The sequence below is a fragment of the Electrophorus electricus genome, chromosome 11 (assembly GCF_041902795.1).
Source record: "Electrophorus electricus isolate QZ-2024a chromosome 11, ASM4190279v1, whole genome shotgun sequence".
Classification (NCBI taxonomy): domain Eukaryota; kingdom Metazoa; phylum Chordata; class Actinopteri; order Gymnotiformes; family Gymnotidae; genus Electrophorus; species Electrophorus electricus.
Genome location: NC_137507.1, coordinates 21,598,983 through 21,620,357, shown reverse-complemented (window position 1 = coordinate 21,620,357; position 21,375 = coordinate 21,598,983). Strand labels below are relative to the sequence as shown.

Genomic DNA, 21,375 nt, shown 5'->3' with positions numbered 1-21,375 from the left:
GATGTTAGCGAGTTAATGGAAGCAGTATTGGGGTTCATTGGGAAACTGGTGGATGATACGATCCCAAGAGCCACCATCAAGAAGTTTCCCAACCAGAAGCCATGGGTGGACAAAACCATTCGCGAGACTCTGAACTCTTGCACTGCTGCCTACAACACGGGGATCATCAGTGGAAACATGGACAAGTACAAGGCTGTGTCATACGGAGTGTGCAGGTTGGTGAGAGAGGCGAAATGGTGCTATGGGAAGAAACTAGAGTCACAGTTCTAGCAGAGTGGCTTTAGATCCCAAGGACTACGGACAATCATGGACTATAGGAGCCCACCCCCCTGAACTGATGAGTGAGGATGAGTCTCTGGCGAAGGAGCTAAAGACATTCTTCACTCGCTTCAAAGCTGCATCTAGCAGCACTAATGCTAACAGCGCTAGCGCTAACAACGTAAATGGTGCTATTGGCGCAGCCAACAGCACATGTGCAGAGCCCCCCAGAGGACAGCGCACTCTCATCATCACGGAAAGTGACATGAGGTGAATAGCAGGAAGGCAGCAGGATCAGACGGCATCTGTGGGAGAGTCCTCAAAGCCTGCGCAGACCAGCTAGCCCCAGTATTCACTGACATCTTTAACCTCTCCCTGACGCATGGTATCATCCTGCTTCAAATGGTCCACCATTGTCCCTGTCACGAAGACACCTCAGCCTTCCTGTCTCAACGACTACCACCCTGTTGCCCTCACATCGGTCATGATGAAGTGCTTTGAAAAGCTGATCAGAGACTTCATCACCTCTTCACTGCTAGCCTCCATCGACCCACTGTAGTTTGCATACCGCCACAACTGCTCCACTGATGACACAATTGCACATCTGCTCCAGACCAGGCTGACCCACCTGGACAAAGGGAGGGATAATTACATTAAAATGCTGTCTGTCGACTACAGTTCAGTATTTAACACTATCATCCCCTCCAGACTCACTACCAAGTTAGAGGATCTAGGACTCTGTGTGACTAGATCTCCAACTTCCTAAGAGGCAGATCAGTATGGGTGGGCGACTGTGTCTTATCCATCCTCACCCTCAGCACTGGAGCACCCCAGGGTTGTGTCCTAAGCCCCCTGCTCTACTCACTGTACACCCATGACTGTATGGCCACTTCCAGCTCTACCACCATTGTCAAGTTTGCTGATGATACCGTCGTCATGGGCCTATCTGGAGGAGATTAAACACCTGGAGAACTGGTGCCAGGAAAATAATCTCCTCCTAAACATCAGCAAGACAAAGGAGCTGATTGTGGACTGCAGCAAGAAGCAGGAGCGGCATTAATGGAACCACGGTGGAGAGAGTAGACAGTTTTTAGGTATCTTGGAGTTCACATCTCGCAGGACCTGTCCTGGTCCCACTACACCAACTCCCTGGCAAAGAAGGCTCATCAGCATCTTTACCACCTCAGACGCCTAAGAGACTTTGGACTGTCCTCCAAGGTGCTGCGGAACTTCTACACCTGCACTATTGAGAGTATCCCCACAGGAGACATCACAGTCTGGTTTGGGAACTGCACCAAGCAGAACAGACAAGCACTCCAGAGCGTGATATGTTCAGCAGAGCACATCACTCATACGGAACTTCCTGACCTGCAGATCATCTACTACAAGCGGTGCCAGACCAAGGCCAGGAGGATTGTGAAGGACCCCACCCATCCCATCTCTCTGTTGAGGCCAGGGAGGTGCTTTCGCTCCCTGAAGACCAACACAGAGAGACAGAAGAGGAACTTCTTCCTGCAGGCCATTCAGGCTCTGAATCAGGGCAACTGATGGAACTGATGGGACTACTCTGCGTATGATGTCCACAATAACATCATACAAAAACTGAAAATTGTAAAAACTGGAAATTGTACATTGTATATATGCGTAGTATATGTCCCCTCTCCATTCATCATAACATATTTATTTATTCATTAAACCACATTCCATTTCCCTGTATCTCTCCTCAGCCATGGACAGTGCAGTTACAGAAAGTATTTCACTAACAGTTATACCATGTATGACTATGTACATGACAAATAAATGTTGAACTTTGAACTTATGGACTCTGAGTCACTTATATACTTTCTGGTTTGCTTCAGTGTTTGAATGCTTGTGTGTACTCAGTTTGAAGTCTCTTTTCGTGTTTCACTTTGTTCCTCATTGTATTTGACATTGTCTGCATGTCCTGTCTGCCTATTTTAACCCCTTTTGCCTGTTTAGACCTCTTATTTTCTATGGGAAAGCACCAATTAGCAATTGCATCCTTCTGATTACACCTCAGTACACATTGTATACCACATTTTCACGTGGAAATGCAAGTTGCTTTACATGTAAATATAAAAATCAGAAAGACACATTGAGAAGAAATTAAATTAATCATACAAGTGGCAAACTGAATTAAAGTTAAATATAGAAACATAATGTGTATTACAGATACAAGATACATAAAACAAATACAAATGTTCAAAGCACTCTGCCTTTGAATGAAGATAACATAGGTCAAAATCTGTAGAAGGAGACATCCAGAAATTAGGCAGGAACAGCAATAACAATAGGAAGAGCGAAAAAGCTAGGTTTGAAAGGAAACTGAGGTTGAGCAGTAAGGAGATGGACGCATGTGCGGAGAAGAGTGAGATTTATTAGGGGCAAATACAAAGTGATAGTTGTCAGTAGTCCAGGGTCAGTTTACAGATACAGAGAGTACGAGGATACATGATAAACAAAAGCACACGAGGGCAAACAGGGGAAGCAGCCTATAACAAAGAGGCTAGGAATTACATAAACACTTGGATCAGCAAAACAATGCTTCTACTCACATACAGATATAGCCTTTCAAAAACATCCAAACATACATCCATTCAATGAACAGCCAAGACAAAGGCAACAAAATAGGGTTTAAATACATGAACTTAACAAGGCTAGAAACAAGGAACAGGTGTGGAAAATCAAATGAGGGGCAGAGAAAACAAAACTATGGTATGGAATCAAAACACACAAGACAGGGAAACCATTGAACATGAAAGCTAGGAGGGACTAACCATGACAAAAACCAAACTAGCTCATACAATATGGCAGAGCAACGCAATCATCACCAGCATCATTCTGCAATTTAATACCAAGGAAATGTTATACCAAAAACATTAGAGAAGATGTATTGTTAGAATTCGCTACAGTGTGACTCCCTTTTCTGTAAATAGTCTCTCCTCTGATCAGTAGTGCTACAACTTTATTCGCTCTCATGTTATGTTGTCTTATGTTGTTTATTTTTAGCTAGGTGAAAAGCTATGCCAAATATGGTATGGAGTTGGTGATAGACGACTGTCTCATTTTAGATCCACATATCATATCATGTCTGAACATGTTTTCCTGTTCATTTACATATTTACACATACTTAACTTTTTGCCCTGTATATATGCTCATGCATCTCTGAATAAAGCATGTGTGCTTTTCAGCACCTCTGACTCAGTGTCATCATTCTGATAAACGTGCCCCAGGGCCCAGAGGAGGAACAACCAGACACAGGCGAGGCATACAGTGAGACCAGAGGGACAGGTTAAGGAAAATATGGAATTTTAGCTCACTTATATAGAATGGATATAGTTCTATAAATAAAATAACAGAACAACAAGAAATGTTTGTAGTCTGCTCTTGCAGAGGGAAGATGCAAATATGACAGCTTTTCCCTGAAATTGTTTAAATTTTTTTCTGGCAATTGTCACCTTTATGCTGTTGCACAGTCAGGATGCAATAAAAGCAATGATGCTTTTTTCTGTTTGGGTTGAACAGCCATACATTATGTAGGCATGCAGGCATGTGCATGTTCCTGTGTAAGTCTAGTCCCCTATCTTGGACTAGATCTTCTGACTACCTGTGGTTCACACTTTGGCCAGGGCATATACACTGTGATGTCTGTGGCAACTAATCTACTAATGTGTGTTTTTGTTTGTTTGGGGTTTTTTTTTTTTTACATCACATTTCACGGCACATGTGCATATCACTTTCATCAGCACCACTACTGGCTTGTCTCCCTCACCGACACATCTCACAGCACAGAAGTGCCAGTAGTAACTGCAAAAACAGCAAATACTGTGAATGGGAATCTTTTCACCTTCTTACCTTAAAAACAGCCTCCAAGTGAAAATCGAAATTGTGATGAAGGGATGCGTTGCTTGTCTTTTTAGATGAAATGGTCTGATGATTAGATGATAAACTGAAATAATTTGTTTCACGAATGTGTGTGGATCATGCACACTACTGTTGTGCATGTCCACTCATTCTAATGGGTCACTTACAAACATAAATGTGAAACATCAGGTCAAAAAGATCAGACCTAAGCAAAAATCTGAACTGAAGCTGCAAGACATGTAAACATAGCGTTTGCCAAATGCGGGATAGTCACAGGTGTTGGCAATGGCCAGGTTCTAAAAAAGAACTGGAAGATTTCAGACTACAAATGTGAAGTAAGTAGTCCATTGGATGATCTCACACAGAAGGAGGAGTAACACACTTGCTACACTGCTGTTAGTCACAGGACCTGAAGTCCAGAGCAACACTTCTGCAGAGTCGAACAAGGCATGCATTAGGGCTGTGAAGTATTCTATGGGCTGGATTCCAGGGATTCCCTCATCCTAAACTGGAGAAACAGGCCCACTCACAAGCTCTACCTGTCAGTCATGACATAATGCAGCTTCAGTGTTTTCTGGAAGATGTATATTGTCACAATATAATCACACCAAAGGAAGCACTGAAAGAGAAACCTCCTGGATCCAATGGGATTTACATCATAATGGCTGATGGAAAGAGACAGGTCACCAAGGATTAAGCAGACAGCAAAACAGTAGCACCAGGTAGTGGAACACTGAGAGGCTTAGTGGCATCCTGTTGAAACTGGGGATGTAGAGGAGCTACTGTGTGCCATTAAGCTCATTATGTTTTTTTGGGTTTTTTTTGGTGTCAGTGTCATGAGTAGACAAAACTTTTGTGGAGACACTTTAGTTTGGAGATTGTGAGCCCTTTGGCTGAGTGACACACAGGAGCACGTTACATCGCAATGTCCCCTTGCACTTATTTAACGCACAAATGTGCTATTTCAAATTATAACTAAGATAACAATCTATTTTTGTCTTAGACTTAACACTGTCATGTTAGTCCCCCCCTTCACTCAGCACATGTGCCTTTCTACAAAGTCGCAATTTGTTGTAATTAATTATGCTCTTACTATACTTTTTAAATAAATGCAAAGTGTTTTGTGTTTAAACTATATAAACAATACTTCAAACTAGCAAAAGCCAAACTAACTCTATGCTATTTGGTGCATTTGGACAGATCCATTCACTTCTAGCCTGGCATAACTGACATTTTTTCTTTCTTTACTATTTTCTTTAACATAAAGGTGCACATTAATTTTGGTGTTCCATTCATTTTCACAATTGTGTGTTTTTAAATTGACAATGACACGATACCACGAAATCGTGATATTTTTAGAATAGGTTATCGTAACATAAATTTCCAAGCATAACGCGCATATTTCTCATCAATCTCCACACTGATTCAGTTACTGCTAAAAAATACATTAGTGCTGATCAAACTCCCATTCTTCATCTAACAGGTCTTCTTGTAGCTTAAACAGACTCACATTAAACAGGCTTACGTAACACAGCTGAGACTGATGTAACTGGATATAAATGTGCTATTTTTACACTTAGAAATGTTCCTGGGATCTTGGTGAGTAACAGTAGAAAGGGCCAGGTCACAGGTGTTAAGAATAATTACAGGCATATTTATTGTTTACTCAAAAAAGATACTGAAGAGTCAGAAGTCCAAAAACACAAACACAGGAAACCAGGAAGAAGGAAAATGTGAACACCATAATACATTGCTAGACATTGCAAGATAATACACATAGATCATAAACTATTGCACATATATTCCATCATTCCACATTGAAACATGCTGACCATAAATGTTGGTTTTACATAAATCTAACCTGGGGTTTTTTTGAGAGGGAGGATGCCCATAGAGGATAATAACTTTTAATGAAATATGTTAGGAAAACTAAAAGGAATATTTGGCTTTGTCAGTGTCACGCCACCTGAGCACCAAGCACACTACAACATCCAGCATGCTGTTTGTCACCCAGCTAATGACTCAACCAATCATAACCGCTCCGTCAGATCCTCATCACCAGAGTATTGATTTCGCCTGTTTCAATGAGTCAGATGTATTTAAACCTGCATAGACCTTCCCTGTGTCGTGAAGTATTGCTACTAGTATCTACTGGGCATTCTTCTCCTGATTTATCTCCTGTGTATTGGATTTGGTTTTTGCTTTTCTCTCTTCTGATTTTTGCCTGCCCCTCTTTGCATTAGTTTGCCTGGTTTCTGTTTGCTCTCCGTTTTTTTGACTAGGACTGTTTACCTTAATGATTTGGATTACCCCTGTCTTTGTTTTCCTAGTTTTGACCCTGGCTTGTTCACCCACTATGGATTCTTCACTCTATATCTGCTAATGTCTGACCTTGCTTGCCCCATCATAGTCTCTGACTGGTTTTGATATGCCTTTCTTCTTCAGAAGAAAAAAGTGCTGCATCTCAATGAGTTCATCACTACAGATGAAGAGAGCAAAATACATAAGGCAGGATACAAGCTAAATTTGGAGAAAGAGATTAAAGAATGGCTTTTTTCTTGCACTTCATTCATGTATATATATTACTGTTGCTGTGTTATTGCATTTATTCTTTGAGAGTGCCTCTGTGTGTTGCTATTTTTGCACAGATGAGGACTGTATCCTGCGTCTCAATAAAGTGCAGACACCTACACCATAGTCTCCCTAGGTCTTTCAGTCCTCTTCTTTCTCTCTCTCTTCTCTTTCCTCTTTTCCTCCTCTCTCTCTTCTCTTTCTGCCTTGTTGCCTCATACACAATCTTATCAGCCTCACCCAGAAATGGAGTTTATTTTAAAGTGTTGTATTTAACATTTTGTTCCCGTCATAACACAGGTTCGCCAACATCATTTTTCTTTCCTCTCCCATGTGTTTCAGTGACTATATAAAGCTGTCTAGACCATGGTGGGTCTTATCATTAAGAAACGATGGGCAGTTGTCTGAGGTTTTATGTCTTCACAGGACCTCAGGGATCTTGGGATTGTTTTGTTTCACCCTAGTGCCTAAATTCAGATCCACTATCACCTCCTTTTCTCTCCTGAACTGCTTTGCTTTTCCCTCTCTCTCTGTAGTGTCAGTCTTTCTTTATCACACCCTCTATTATCCACAACTGCTTGGCAGAATGGGCTAGTTTTAATTGATTCAGAAGCTATGTCTGATGCAAGAAACATTGCTATACCACAGTCAATTCCAAGATCATAGTAAAGGCCTCAAAGGGCAATGCCATATTTTGTCATGAACCAAATAGGGGTATGTTTGGTGAAGAGTGAGTGTAGATTATTACTGGTCATGACTGGTTATGACAGTATGTTTTAATCCAAGCCTTTGGGACACATCAGACACAGTTCACAAAAAAACCCAATTTATTTTACAGGCTTATACCACCATACATATCAAGTTTCTTCCACAATCTGGAGTTTAGAGAGAAAACCAGAGTGAAGCTATAAAGTATATAATAGAGAGAGAGGGACGGGGCATGGGAGGGGGAGGGAGGTGTAGAAAACAAATAGTTATGGAGTATACATTCAGTATCATTTATATTGTATCAAAATGGATCCTGTCTTTTTTAAGTCAGTTTTGACTTAGGCTGTGCAGATGCATGTTGAAGTTTTAAAATTTTATATCAAGATGTAACTGATGTAGTGAGATATTCCTGAATTATCAGATGGTAACATCCAACTAATTTGTTAATAAGAATTATACTAATAATAATGAAATAAGAAATTTGAAAGCTTTTGTATGTGACAGTATTATTACTAATTCAGAAACCTAAGTAAAAATTACCAGTTTAGTGCTGTCTAATATGAATGTTTTATGTGATGTGTTTTATTTGTGTGAGTACAATTCTGGATCCAAACTCACAAACAGCAGAATTAGTTGACCGGTTGCAAAACAGGATGAACAAACAAACGCACGCACGCACACACACACACACACACACACACACACACACACACACACACACACACACACACACACACACACACACACACACACACACACACACACACACACACACACACACACACACACCATGGAATAGTGGAGTGGGATGAATTTGGAGATATATCATAAAAAACACATGAAAATGCAAGCGTCTGTCTTTTTTTATTACAGTGAGTTAACTTACCTTAATTTGTAAGCAGTGAGAGATTAAGACTTATTAACTAATTGTAATAAATAGTGACTCAATCATTATCCTGTAGCTTGTTGATACTAACTGAATTGTTTTTAATAACTAATAAATTAGTATTATTATATTAAAATATTAAATTATTATTCAAAATATTATTCTTATTATTCAAAATAAAGGCTGGAATGGCACACACAATATATTGAGAGAGCTTGCTGAAGATTTAAACAGCAAGTATTGAAGCTTAGAGAAAACAAAAGAAAGGACAATAACTCCAAACATGTAACTATCAGCAATTGCTGGCTAAAAAACAACTGGTGGCCACCTTGGCAGTGGGCCTGAACACATTTCAGATTGAGTAGATTTAAACTTTTAATCTTTTCTTATATCTAGTCATATAAGACCAGGCTTCAGACTACTTCAGATTACCAATAAACCTGAAATTGATGCTAAGATAATATTTTTAAGAGGTATTTGAAATAATTTATTTTTCTCCATGATGGAATGATCTTGAATTGCTTAATGGTTCAGTATGTCGAGAATCAGCACCTTCTGAATAGGTATAGACACTGTATAGAGTCATATCAATCAATCAAAATTTATTTATATAGCACTTTTTAAAACAGATGTTGTCACAAAGCACCTACAGTAGGGGACATCAGGGGGATGTAGGAGTAGCCATGGCAGCTGAGACGGGTTGAGACTCAGTAACATCATAACATCCCGCCAGAGAACATTCATTAAGGGCAACGGAGAAGTAGTTGGCTGCGGTGGAGGTATGGTGAGCTACAGCAGGGGACATCAGGAGGTGGTGGGAGTAGCCAAGGCAGCTGAGACGATTTGAGGCTCAGTAACATCATGATATCAGGGGTAGGTGTACCTCGGCAGAAAGAGAGAATCGATTATTAGGCATGTCTAGGTACGAGGTTGTGTAAATTAGAGAAAGATAATGTGCAAAGTTGGACTCCTGCAAATCTAGCTATGGCAGCACAGCTAAAAGGATAGAGCCAGAAGGAAACACAGGCATGATGGTACCCTGGAACATAAGCACTCAGTCAAGAAACTTGAGTGACAAAAGAGAGGTGAAGTGACACCATCATCACATCCCAGTTTACTATCATTCTCAATGCCCATGGACCCCCAGATCTACACCTTTACCTAAGTTGGAAAGTAGTTAATAAAATGTCTGACTGTACAGATAGGTTTTCAGCCTTGCCTTAAATATTGAGACTGTGTCTGAGTTTCAGGAAGGTTATTCCATAGTGTTGGAGCTTTAAAGGAAAAGGCTTTGCCCCCTGTGGTAGATTTTCTTATTCTTGGTACTAGTAAAGAGCCTGCACCTATTGATCTAAGTAGATGTGGTGGATCGTAATGCACTTAGAGTTCTCTAAGTGTTCTCTACTGTGTGGCAAGATCATTTAATGCTTTGTATGTTATTAGAAGTATTTTATAATCAATACAAAATTTTACTGGGAGCCATTGTAAAGTAGCCAAAATAGGAGTGATGTGATAAACTTTTCTAGTTCTAGTAAGAACTCTGGCTGCTGACTTTTGAACCAGATGGAGCTTTTTTGGGCACTTAATGGTACAGCCATATAGTAAGGCATTACAGTAGTCCAATCTTTAAGCAATAAATGCTTGGACTGGCTTTTGTGCATTATGTGAGGAGATAATGTTCCTGAACTTTCAAATGTTCCTACAGTGGAGAAAGGCATTCCTAGAAATAAAACTTGCATCAGCTTTGGACAAGAAACTGGGATCCATAATCACTCCAAGATCTTTAATTGTTAGAGAAGATGTGATTGGAAGACCGCTGAGGTTCATCGAGTAATTAGAGAGCGAGGACCTAGTTGTCTCTGGGACTAATAGAAGCACCTCTGTCAGGATTAAGAGAGAGGAAGTTTATAGGTATAGACACTGTATAGAGTCATATCAATCAATCAAAATTGAAATTTATTTATATAGCGCTTTTTACAACAGATGATGTCACACAGCAGCATTACAAATGTCCGAGTCCAAGCCCCCAGTGAGCAAGGCAAGGGCGACAGTGGCGAGGATTTTTTTTTTGAGAACCTTGAGACGAACCAAGACTCAAAGTCTTGGTTCTCAAACAGTCACCACGATAGTAACAATACTGCATGACACACTGCATGTCACATAACTGAGATGTCTGTGCTCTGATTCTTCTGGTATCAGATGACTATCCAGTGCATGAAACCATATTTGCTATGTACTGATTCACAACATACAGTACAAGTGAGTGAATCAAGCAACAATCTGCACTTGCACACATATGAATACTAGTAAGGTCATTTGGCACATTTTTGAACAAAAGGTGGGACTTCCAGACTGTAGTAGTTCCTAATTGGGCATTTAAAGTGTTTTGCCATAATGAAACCAATTAGAGCGGATAGGAATCAAAGAAACAAGCTTTGACAGTTTCTCCTCGCAGCATTACTGTAGTGTGCGTTTGTGTGAGCTCTCTGCTGCCACCTGCTGTCACATGTAATTATTCATTACAGACTAAGGGGTATCAGTTTCCAAATAAACAGTGCTTTTCCATACCATGTCTGTAAATGCTAAATGAGACATTTACATGTAAGTTATTAAAAACATTTAGATGGCAGTCTATATAGCCAACATGATCTACTGCTTGCAATGCAAATAGACTGAGGTCTGGACAGACATGTCGGTGGAATCAGGTGAGGCAGCAGTGTTTAAAATACAGCTCACCCATTTTACTTTACTGTAATAATGACAAGGACAGGACAAAGAAGTTCTGCCATCATCATCTGCCACTTCTGCCTTTACATAGCAATCAGACTTGCTCCACTCCAGTTACACAGTGAAATTCAGATGGCAATGCAAGTTTTTTGACAGCTGGGCTCATTAACTCTAACCACACAGTGAGTCTTATATGGACCCAGCCTCCCAAGGATTGTGTATAGAACTAGCAATTTAAGGCTACACAGGCACTGTGTCCCTTGTTTCAGGAGCACAAGGCACAGATCCCTGCAGAGTGCACTGGAGGAATGTGATCTCTGAAAAAACCTGCAGTGTCTCTAATCTTGAGCATTTCCACAGTGCTTGCTCAGTGTTTTTTAGCCTCCCCTGGAAAAAAATGCTCCATATTTGGAAGGTACACTGAAATCTGATCAGTTGTGCAAATATCAATCAATTTAAGCCAATTGAAATCACCCTAACATTTTTGCACACCTATTCTGCGCATCAGCCTGGATTCCACCATGTCAGTACGACATTCATCTAATGCAGTGGGGGGTTTTTTCCATGGGACTAATAAAACACATAATACAAGTTCTGATGAAAACATTTTGTGACATAATGGCTCTAAAGTACAGTACAGTTTTGTCTTAAAATAATTAGACATTGCTACAATCACAGCTGTTTTTATACATAGTTTCCACACTTTAGGGCAATCATATTAATTGCTTTCTTTGTACATTTCAGTGTGTGTGTTGTAATGTGTGAAAAAAATTAAATCACACATGCAGACATTCTATTTATTTGAGGCATTTCAGCTTAGATAAGCATGAAGGACAATCTTTCAGAGCTTCCCATTTATATAATTACAGAACCTCTGCCTGCAAGCACCAGGTATGTGTATGTGTGTGGGGGTGTGGGTGTGCACGCACAGCTGATAATGCTTCTATCAATGTCCTAATGCAGTTCCATTGTCTCAAGAGCTATTTTAGTAATGACAGAATCTCTCTTTCCCCCTCTCTCTCTTGCGTCGTCCTCTCTGAGCAAGGCATGGAATTGTTACTGTAGCTCCACAATACATATTTAGAAACCAGCTGCAGTGAGTGGGAGTGAATGTGTGAGGATTCCAATTAAAGAGTGACATATGTGACAGAGCCATTGGAGTACCAGTGTCAAATATACCTCTGTTCCTTTCCCCTAGCATCTCTCTCTGACTCTCCCACTGTTTCTTATTCTCCCCTCCTCTTCTTTGCCTGTTGTTCTTCATGGATGCTTTCATGTATGTAGTTCATACATCAGTTCATGAAGTTCATAATTTAATCTGAAAACTCTCAAAACCCACTTGCAAGGGTGGGAAATAAATGCTATACATTTTGATAAAAGTTAGACCTTCCTGTCTTTTTCCTGTTACATGTTCAGTGTGCCTGTGGGGAACTGCTGTGTGGGATAATCGTGGGAATGTTAGCTCAGTGGTTAAGGTCTTTACCTTGTTATTGGAAAGTTGCTGGTTCAAGCCCCACCACTGCCAAGTTGCCACTTTTGGGCCCCTGAGCAAGACCCTCAATTGCTCAAGTTGTACTCAGTCTGTAAATTAATTTGGATAAAAATGTCAGTTAAATGCCATAATGTAATTGAAAAGTATGACTGGTAGCTGTCCAGAGTACTGAAAAGGCTGTGGTCTATTGTGAAATCTGAACTCTCTCACAAGCCATCTGGTCTTCAACCACTATCAAATTTTTTTTTTTCTCAATTGATGTAACCATTATGTTCAGTTTTCTCTCTCTCTCTCTTTCTCTCTCTCTTCATGTGTGTCAGTCACACCATAGAATAGATTGAGCTAAAGTATCCTACTCAAGGACACAACTACAGGGATAGCAAAGTCAATCCAACTTGGAGCCTCCACAAACAGATATTAAGATATTAATCTAGGAGTCCAAGCCACTGATTCTGAATGAAGAGCAGATAAGCCATCTCCCACCCTTCTTCCCCTACCTTCTCTGTTCCTGATTCTCATTGGTTGCTGTTTTTGCTCTAAAGTGGAAATCTTGATTTGCTGTTCACACAGAGGAACAGGAAGGACAATCATTACCTTAAGCAGTTCAGCCAGAATAGAAATTTACTTTCAGCTTTAACATGAACACACAATCACACCACATGATACGCAGTTTCAGGGATATCATTGCAAAACTACTTCATCTTGAAAAGTGTGTGTGTGTGTGTGTGTGTGTGTGTGTGTGTGTGTGTGTGTGTGTGTGTGTGTGTGTGTGTGCGCGTGTAAAGCAGATACCGGTGTCCGCATGGTGCCGCCTTTTTCCACACCTGCAGAGTTAAAACTAAACTAGGAAAAGGCACGAGGTAAACCATCACAACTCTAAAAGCAAGATGTGCGGCACTCGCTGCCTTCCCACAAACCCTCACCCTCACAAATAAATAATTAAACAAACAAGGAACCGCAGAGCGAACGGGGGATGTGATGAGTCACCGGCGTTGTCGGTCTACTTTGATCAGCCGCAGTCGGAGTCTCGCGCTATGAAATATCTAAAAAAGACGAATAGTCGGTGAGTCAGTTTAGAGTAACGCCGTTAAAGTTCCACCTGACTCACCGCCGCTCCACCCCCAACATACATATACCCACGTTGGCGGACCTATCCTTACGGATGGTTATATAGCCATGACATAAAATTAAGTAAGTAATTAATTTAATAAGCAAGCAAACGAGGGGCAATAGTACCAAGAGACTCATTTTGATTGTTATAATTATTAATGGGTTTTAATGGATGTTTTTGTGGTATTGTTAATTATTAATGGAAACTACTCGCAGGACGAAAATATGATACACGCGCGCGCGCACACATATAGGGTCCAGGTCAGAGAGACAAAAGTAACACAAGGGGTGGGGAGGGAGAGCAGAGGCCAGGACTGCGTGACGTCATATATATACTCAGCTGACACGCGGCTCGCCCCATGCCTCAACTGGCCAGAACACACGCACCTCTCGTTAACACACTTTCTGTTCGGTACGAATACGCCCCGGTCAGGTGAGCTGACTGAATCGACATTGCTGTAATAAGACAAAGGAGTGCTTTATGACACACGCCTGAGTCCTGCGACTCCGCTGCTGTTCTCAGCTCCGTGCGGTTGTTTGCTCTGGGTTTTATTTGTTCGTTAAGGGCAGATTTATTTATGAACTCGTTTACTGTTTGATAAACAGGATTCAATACAGCACAGTCGCAAGTGTTTCCCTCACTCTTTGGTTGAATCCCACCAAATGAGAAGGAGGGTGGCACATTGCTCGGTGGATACTCAGCTTGCGACATTGATCAATTTTCGTCATTGCAGCTGAAGAATCCAGCGGCGCGTGCTCTCAACTCTGCATTCAGTTGAAGATTCCGGGAATTCCTGGAGTTTATGCTCGAGGTGCATTCGGAAGAATCAGTCGGTCTTGACTTGTCAGGACTTACTCGGAAACAAAGACACATATCGGAAGGTTACCGACCAGTTTATACAGAGTGTGGACAGTAGAATGGCGCCGTGGGAAGGACCCTTACAGGTTCCTGTCTATACATTTAAGCTGCGAGACAGAAAATAAAGGCTCGCCACGACCTACACCTGCTGCATTCGGTCGCGACGAAGAAGACGGGGCAAAACAAGGACTGCCAATTAGCAGCAGTAGCTGCAGAGTTCGTGGAAAATACAGAGAAGGGCACACGCCAATGAATCGGTCATGTCTGTGTCGATGAGTAACTACAAGGACTGTTCTTCACCACGCGAGTAGGCGAATGCCCCATTGACGGGCTAAAGATTCAGCGCCACATGGCACAGCGAGCAAATCGTTCTGACTTACATGAGCTGGGAAAAATACAGTTGAAACATATCACCAAAGGAAAAGGGTCACTGTACGTGAGCGCGTGATGATGAATGACCGTTTGGTCACAAGCCTGTTCGTTTCAGCGCGTGGAAACGATGCGCAGTCGACTCAGCGCGGAGTCAAAACCTCACCCGGTACACTGAAAACGTTCGGCTAGTTCATACATACAGAGCATATACATATCCATACTCACAGAGATAAAAACAGACACAACTAACAGTGTCAGCTCGGAGAACAATGGAATTATCTGAAGTTCGGTGTTCCAGCGCAAGCGAAGAACTGTACACTATCAACAAAACCCCCACGAGCAGCAATGGGGGCCGACCAAAGCGCCTGCTGTGGCAAAATGCCGTTCGCCACATCACCGAGCAACGGTTCATTCACGAGCACAGCAGCCCGAAGGCCGCTTCAGGGGATGGTGTACAGGGACAAGACTCGCGCAAACAGTCAGCCGGCAGGACTTCAGTGAGTGACCGGCACAACAACGGTGGCACGAAAGTCTTCCCCGAGCGCTCGAGCAGCGACCTGGGTTTCCTACAGATCGACTGTGCGCCCAGTAACTCGGATTTCTTCTTGAGCTGGGGATACACGTACCGCGGGGTCATCTTTCCCACACTGCGCTATGCCTTCAAGTCCCGCGAGCTGGAGCGGCTGTACCAGCGCTACTTCTTGGGCCAACGGCGTAAGTCTGTGGTGGTGATGAACATTCTGGACGTGGTGACCAAGCTAACGCTACTCGTTCTGCATCTGACACTTGGCGCCACGCCCGTGGACCCCATTAAGGGAATGCTACTCGGGTTCTTCACTGGCATCGAGGTGGTCATCTGCGCGCTCGTCGTGGTGCGTAAGGACACGAGCTCACACGGTTATCTGCAGTATAGCGGCGCGGTGACCTGGGTGGCCATGGCTACGCAGATCCTAGCGACGGGGCTTGGGTACGGCTTGCTCGGGGACGGGATAGGGTACGTTCTCTTCACGCTCTTCGCCACCTACAGCATGCTGCCGCTGCCGCTCACGTGGGCCATAGTGGCAGGTCTGCTGACCTCCGCCCTCCACATCGCTCTCCAGTTGCTTGTGGCTCCCCAGGCCCAGCTTTCTACAAATCAGGTAAGAGAGGCTTCGCTAAAGGTTCCTTTATGATCCGTAAGATTTTCATCTTTTCCATACTGTCTGTACTAAAAAAACGAAAAGCAGTCCAGGATGTGTATTCATGTATGCGCTTGCATGCATGTGTGTTTGCAAACGTTTGATGTAGATTCGTTGTCAGAAATCTTTCCACCTGCTAAGACTCGACACTATACGCATAGCATCATTTATTTCATATATATTTTTAATCTATATCATGCCGTAATTATTAGCCACAGCATGGAAGTTAAAAAGACGAAAATGATAGAAAGAAAAGTATTCTACCAGCACCGATCCCATTCCAAATCATCCCATCCCAGAAATGTGCGACAGTCCTCGTCGCTGTCCACGTGCTGAAATTGTGCTACTAGTCGGGGATCGGCGTTATTTCTGCCTCGCGCTGTAACTGAGCTACTGGTGGGATGTTTTCTTTTTTCCGCTCATGAAGTGCGCCATTAGGGGACTCCCAGCGCAGGAAGTTTCGGGAAGTCTAGACTCATTGTAATGGCTCTGCAATCACGTGTGCTACATGTTTATTTACGACCAATCAAATTACAGTAGTTTTCTCTAAGCATAAAACATTTTAAAGACTATGTTCTAGGGTAAAATGTTCTAGGGTATTGGTTTCACTCATGTCACCTTACATTCCTGAGCAGTTTCCGACTTCCTGTGTAATCTAGAGCAGATAAAGGACCTGTTCTAAACAGGGTGCAATATTTAGCATGAGTTTTTGGCAGTGCACCTTAAAAAATAATCAAGATCCTGTAAACATAGTTTGACTCATTGGATTAATTTGTACCTCTCTGTAATTATGTAATTGACATCAGGGCAGAGAGCAAGAGAAAGAGAGACAGTGAGATAGATAATTAAAAAAAAGAGAGTAAATAAAGAGAAATGAAGAAGGGAGAGAGGCAGACAGATATTAGTATAGAGTTTATAGCTCATTTAACTCACCCATATAATGTATGTTTAGTAGCTAGCTACAGCATGACATTGGAAGAGTGTTTGGTTGATCTGGTCTGGTAGTGAATGGCTGGAACAGAGTGGTTAGTATAGTCAGGAGGCTTGGGGAGGTGTGTGGCTGGAGAGGTAACACACATGAATGACGACTGGACGATTTTAGCAATTTCAGCTAAATGTAGTGGTAGCTCAGTGGTTAAGGTACTAAGGTACTAGTAATTGGAAGGTTGCCACTTCAAGCCCCACCACCAAGTTTCCTCTGTTGGGCCCCTGAGTAAGGCTCTTAATCCCCAATTGCTCAAGTTGTATTCAGTCATAATTGTAAGTTGCTTTGGATAAAATCGTCAGCTAAATGCTGGAAATATTAATTCCCTCACCATGTTTACCCAGCACAATAATCTAAAATGAAAGACCAAATCTACAAAAATGCAGGTTTCAGTAGAGGCTTTAAATTAGATTTCCAGGTATCTGAGTTTGAAACCACTATAATGGAATCACATGTCCCATTTCTGTGCAGGTCAGCTTCTAGTTTAGACAAGCTAGACTTCTTGAATTTATGATTTAGGTGCCAGGTGCCAAGCGCAGGATATTGTTGTGCTTCGGTGGTTGGTTGTGTGTGTGAGAGAGAGCGAGAGAGAGAGGGAGAGGGAGAGCTGGGGATGGAGTGCTGTTTGTGTGATACAATAAAAATAGCATGCGTGGGAGGACTATATGGAAAAGGGTCCTCTGACTCACACCCTCATCTGCCTGCTTCCCTCACTTCTTCTCTCCTTCATCCCTCCTTCTGTGTTCTCATCTCTCTCTCCCTCATCTTTCTCTCTTCCTCTGCAAAGTCAGTTTAGTCTCTCAGGAGCAGATGCAAAGCACATGCATTCACACATTCATACACACACACCAATGCCCAATGTGCCCATAATGCTGTCACTCATTTTGGTTATCAGCCCCCACCCCCAATAGCGTCAATGACACAGCATTAGGAATGTGAATACTACATGAGTTAATGTCTTGCCACTGCAAATCAATAATAGCTTTGGATGTTCATTTCTTAAATGCATTCTCTGTTCCCATCTCTGTGGCATTAATCCTGCCAAAACAACCAAACATACAAACAGTTCCCACTGTTTTCATATTGTGCCATTAAGGTGGTTGATTTCAAGTATTTTTTATCTCTCAAAAGTGTTGGCTAAATAAGGATTTAATGTTTATTAAATCATCGTTATTATCATCATCATAAATCTATGGCAGACATTAAACACAAGGCACTAAGTGACACACTAACAGTTTCTAAGTCGCATTAAAGTTCTGTGCCTGACTGGCTGTTGTTAAAGTCATATTATTCATATTAACTTATATTTTCATATTTTTACAATAGTTCCATGTGAAAGTAAAGAACAGCTAGCAAATTGTTTATCAATGAAAAACAGACCCAAGTAATGATGTTTTTTACTTCCTCTGTAATACCACTGTGATCAGCACAATTGTTCAGATAAATTGGGCGTGAAACGGGACTGTGTAGGACTGTCTTAAAAAGCAAAGCATTTACGATGAGTTTCAATACTGATTACTGGCAGGTTATGCTGAGTGTCAGGAAAGCATTAATAAGCATAACTTTAAAATGCTGTTTTAATTAAGATAAATCACTTTTGCACTTCACCATTTTAGTGCCTGTAGGAGGCACATTCCTAAATGAAGCTGCCTCTCAGTGGAATTTCCTTTCACAATTAGAAAAACAGTAATGATTAAAAGTGTTTCCGCTGAGCAGTGTTAAACTATTTTAAAGTCTTTTTGCAGACTTGCCTTTCTAGTTGATCATATACTGATGCTATGTGCCACGGCCCTGTTCGGATTAATGATAGAAGTGATTAAATTTGCCGTTGAAGTGATTAAATGTCGTTTGTGGATCACGAATCAGAGATGCTCTTTGGCTGATTACTTCATCAATATGCACACATCAGAGATGGTCAGTTCGACAATCAGTAACATTTAAAATCGTCACTGAATCCCGCTGAGGAACTGTCTCTTAGAGTAGTTTGTATACAACAGTTCTGTCTATATTACAGTGTGTGTTCAGAGCTGTACCATCGCTGGTACTAGTGCAGTTAATTTTTTATGTGCTACAACTAAGAACTGTATACATTTTACATTGCTATACAATTAGTTTTTATTTTGTCAAGAGTTTTGAACTACATCAAACTGAACCAAATTTGTGTGATTCAGTTTGCTAATTATCTAAAGAAAGAAGTGAAGACTGTACAACGGAAGATCAAGAAAGTTTCTACTTGACAGCCTTAACATGTGAGGCTGCTGTAAGTGATTTTGAAGTGCTTGCTAAAATGTATTAGCCACCTTTGTCCAAAATCCCTCCCTGCGAAGACATGCTTAGGCTTCTATGTGCTGCTTGAACATGCGAAATGATTGACAGTCAGGGAAGACCGCTTCCTTGTAGAGAAGCTTCTTGATTGGGATGTGGTACATCGCAGTACATTCACAGAGGCATTTTAATGGTTCCGTGAAACTAGAACATAACAAAGGAGCTGTAACAAAACTAATGCAGACATTTTTAAACACATTCAATGATTTTGTTGTTGTAATATGTAGTTCTCTGCATAAAGAATTAAATGTTCTATTCCATGTACTGTAGTATGTCAATGTTGTATTTCCTGCTGACAGTACCTAGGTAGACTTCAGTAATACTCCTAGCATCACTTCACTTGAGTGGTTCTCAACCCCAGCCTTTACATCTTTCCCCTTTCCAAGAAATGCTCTCTCAAACCACACCCACTCTAAGCCACAAAGTATCTGTTTCAGTGATGGCTATCAGAATGTGAAGACAGGTTGGCCTAAGTGTTATAATGCTGCAAGCACAGTGAAACTACTTGCTCTTTCTCATTTAAGATGTCTAGCTGCAGAGATCTCAGAAGAACTGAAGCATGGAGAGAGTGGATAGTTTGGAAGGAGGGATGTTAGAGGAATACAGGCCTGCAGATAAGTGCAGATATTGTATGCAGATATTGTATGCACACCAACGTTGGTGCATGGGGCATGTTTGCCTGGCATGGTCTTTTGACTATCTTGATACCTTAATGCTTTCTTTCCTTTTTGAGCCATTGAGATTGGTTAACCCCATGGTTAGAGTTTGACCTAACAGAATTTTCATTTCAATGTAGAACATCCTGGCAAAATTACCTCTGCACATTAGCCCAGCATGGTCATTGCTAGTTTAATATAGCTGGTAAGTGTGTCTATTCTCAGGCCCACTGCAGACTATACAGAGACCTGGGTTCAGTATTTCAGCTGAAAGAGCCTTAAATCATGTGCTATAGATCTGTAACAGAATAGAGAGACTAGGATCACAATGAATAGTTACATTAATCACACCATGAAGTAGAAGGTGAAAAGGTCATCATTTTTGGCTTAAGGTTATTATTCAGTAACATTGCACAGCATACAAGAATTTCAATATCAGTTGTTCTAATGCATGTTTGTGAGACAAGATCTGTGTGTGTGTGTCATTCAGCATCAGTGACTGTCAATTATGTGTTAACAAGCCCCTTTTAACACACTACACATCATCAGGCCTTTATGTGCGTATTGGGGCACAGTTTGCAAAACAATATGGCAGATTTATAATAATTTTATAGGAGAAGCAATGAGGAGATGGAAGACTTTTTTCTCATTGTTCTCATAATCATTATAATAATGCAATGATCCAACAGCTTTAAGACACACTCACACACACACACACACACACACACACACACACACACACACACACACACACACACACACACACACACACACACACACACACACACACACAAATCCTGTGGGGCATTTTGAGTAGCAGGTGCAGAGACATGTCTGGACTAGCCTATTCTCTGTCTGACTGCAAGTGTGTCTGTGTGTGCATGTTCATTTGTGTGTTTGTGTATGGACAGGCCATGAACCTGTCCCTGGGTGGGTGTGCCTGGGTGTTTGTGCACATATGTGTGTTTCACCATGAGATGTAATTGTTTTAACAGATAATGACTGCAGCTGTTTCCAATGCCTTCCTTGGGGAGCATGTATGTTGTTTTGGAGTATGAATGTATTTTAGGAGTCCTCTTGGGGTACATCACTTAGTTCAGGGTTTCTCAGCCCAGTCCACCTGGACCACAGTCCATGTTTTTGCTCTAACTCAGCTCCCAATACACCTGAGCTAATCCATCAATAATACTGAATACCTAATCAAGGTTTTCTGAAAGCTGGAGTAGAACAAAAATCCTCAGGATTGGATTGAAAAACACTTGCTTAGCCATATGAGAGTGTTATATGGCATTGTCCATAATGCTACACAATTGAGATGCATTTTAATATGCAACATTGTACCATGTGTATCATACATGTTTA

At 41.5% G+C, this 21,375-nt stretch overlaps 1 protein-coding gene across 2 annotated transcripts in view; it reads left to right on the top strand.

Annotated features, from left to right (window-relative positions):
* The first annotated feature begins 8,936 nt into the window (after positions 1 to 8,936).
* adcy8 (adenylate cyclase 8 (brain)) overlaps positions 8,937 to 21,375 on the top strand; it is a 38,563-nt gene continuing 26,124 nt past the window's right edge. The window contains exon 1 of one of the 2 annotated variants that reach the window (XM_027020864.3): positions 8,937 to 16,008. In XM_027020864.3, the coding sequence (XP_026876665.2) occupies positions 15,139 to 16,008 (870 nt within the window). In that variant the 5' untranslated portion in view covers positions 8,937 to 15,138. The remainder of the gene's footprint in view (positions 16,009 to 21,375) is intronic. The other variant, XM_035528641.2, reaches the window with a different exon arrangement.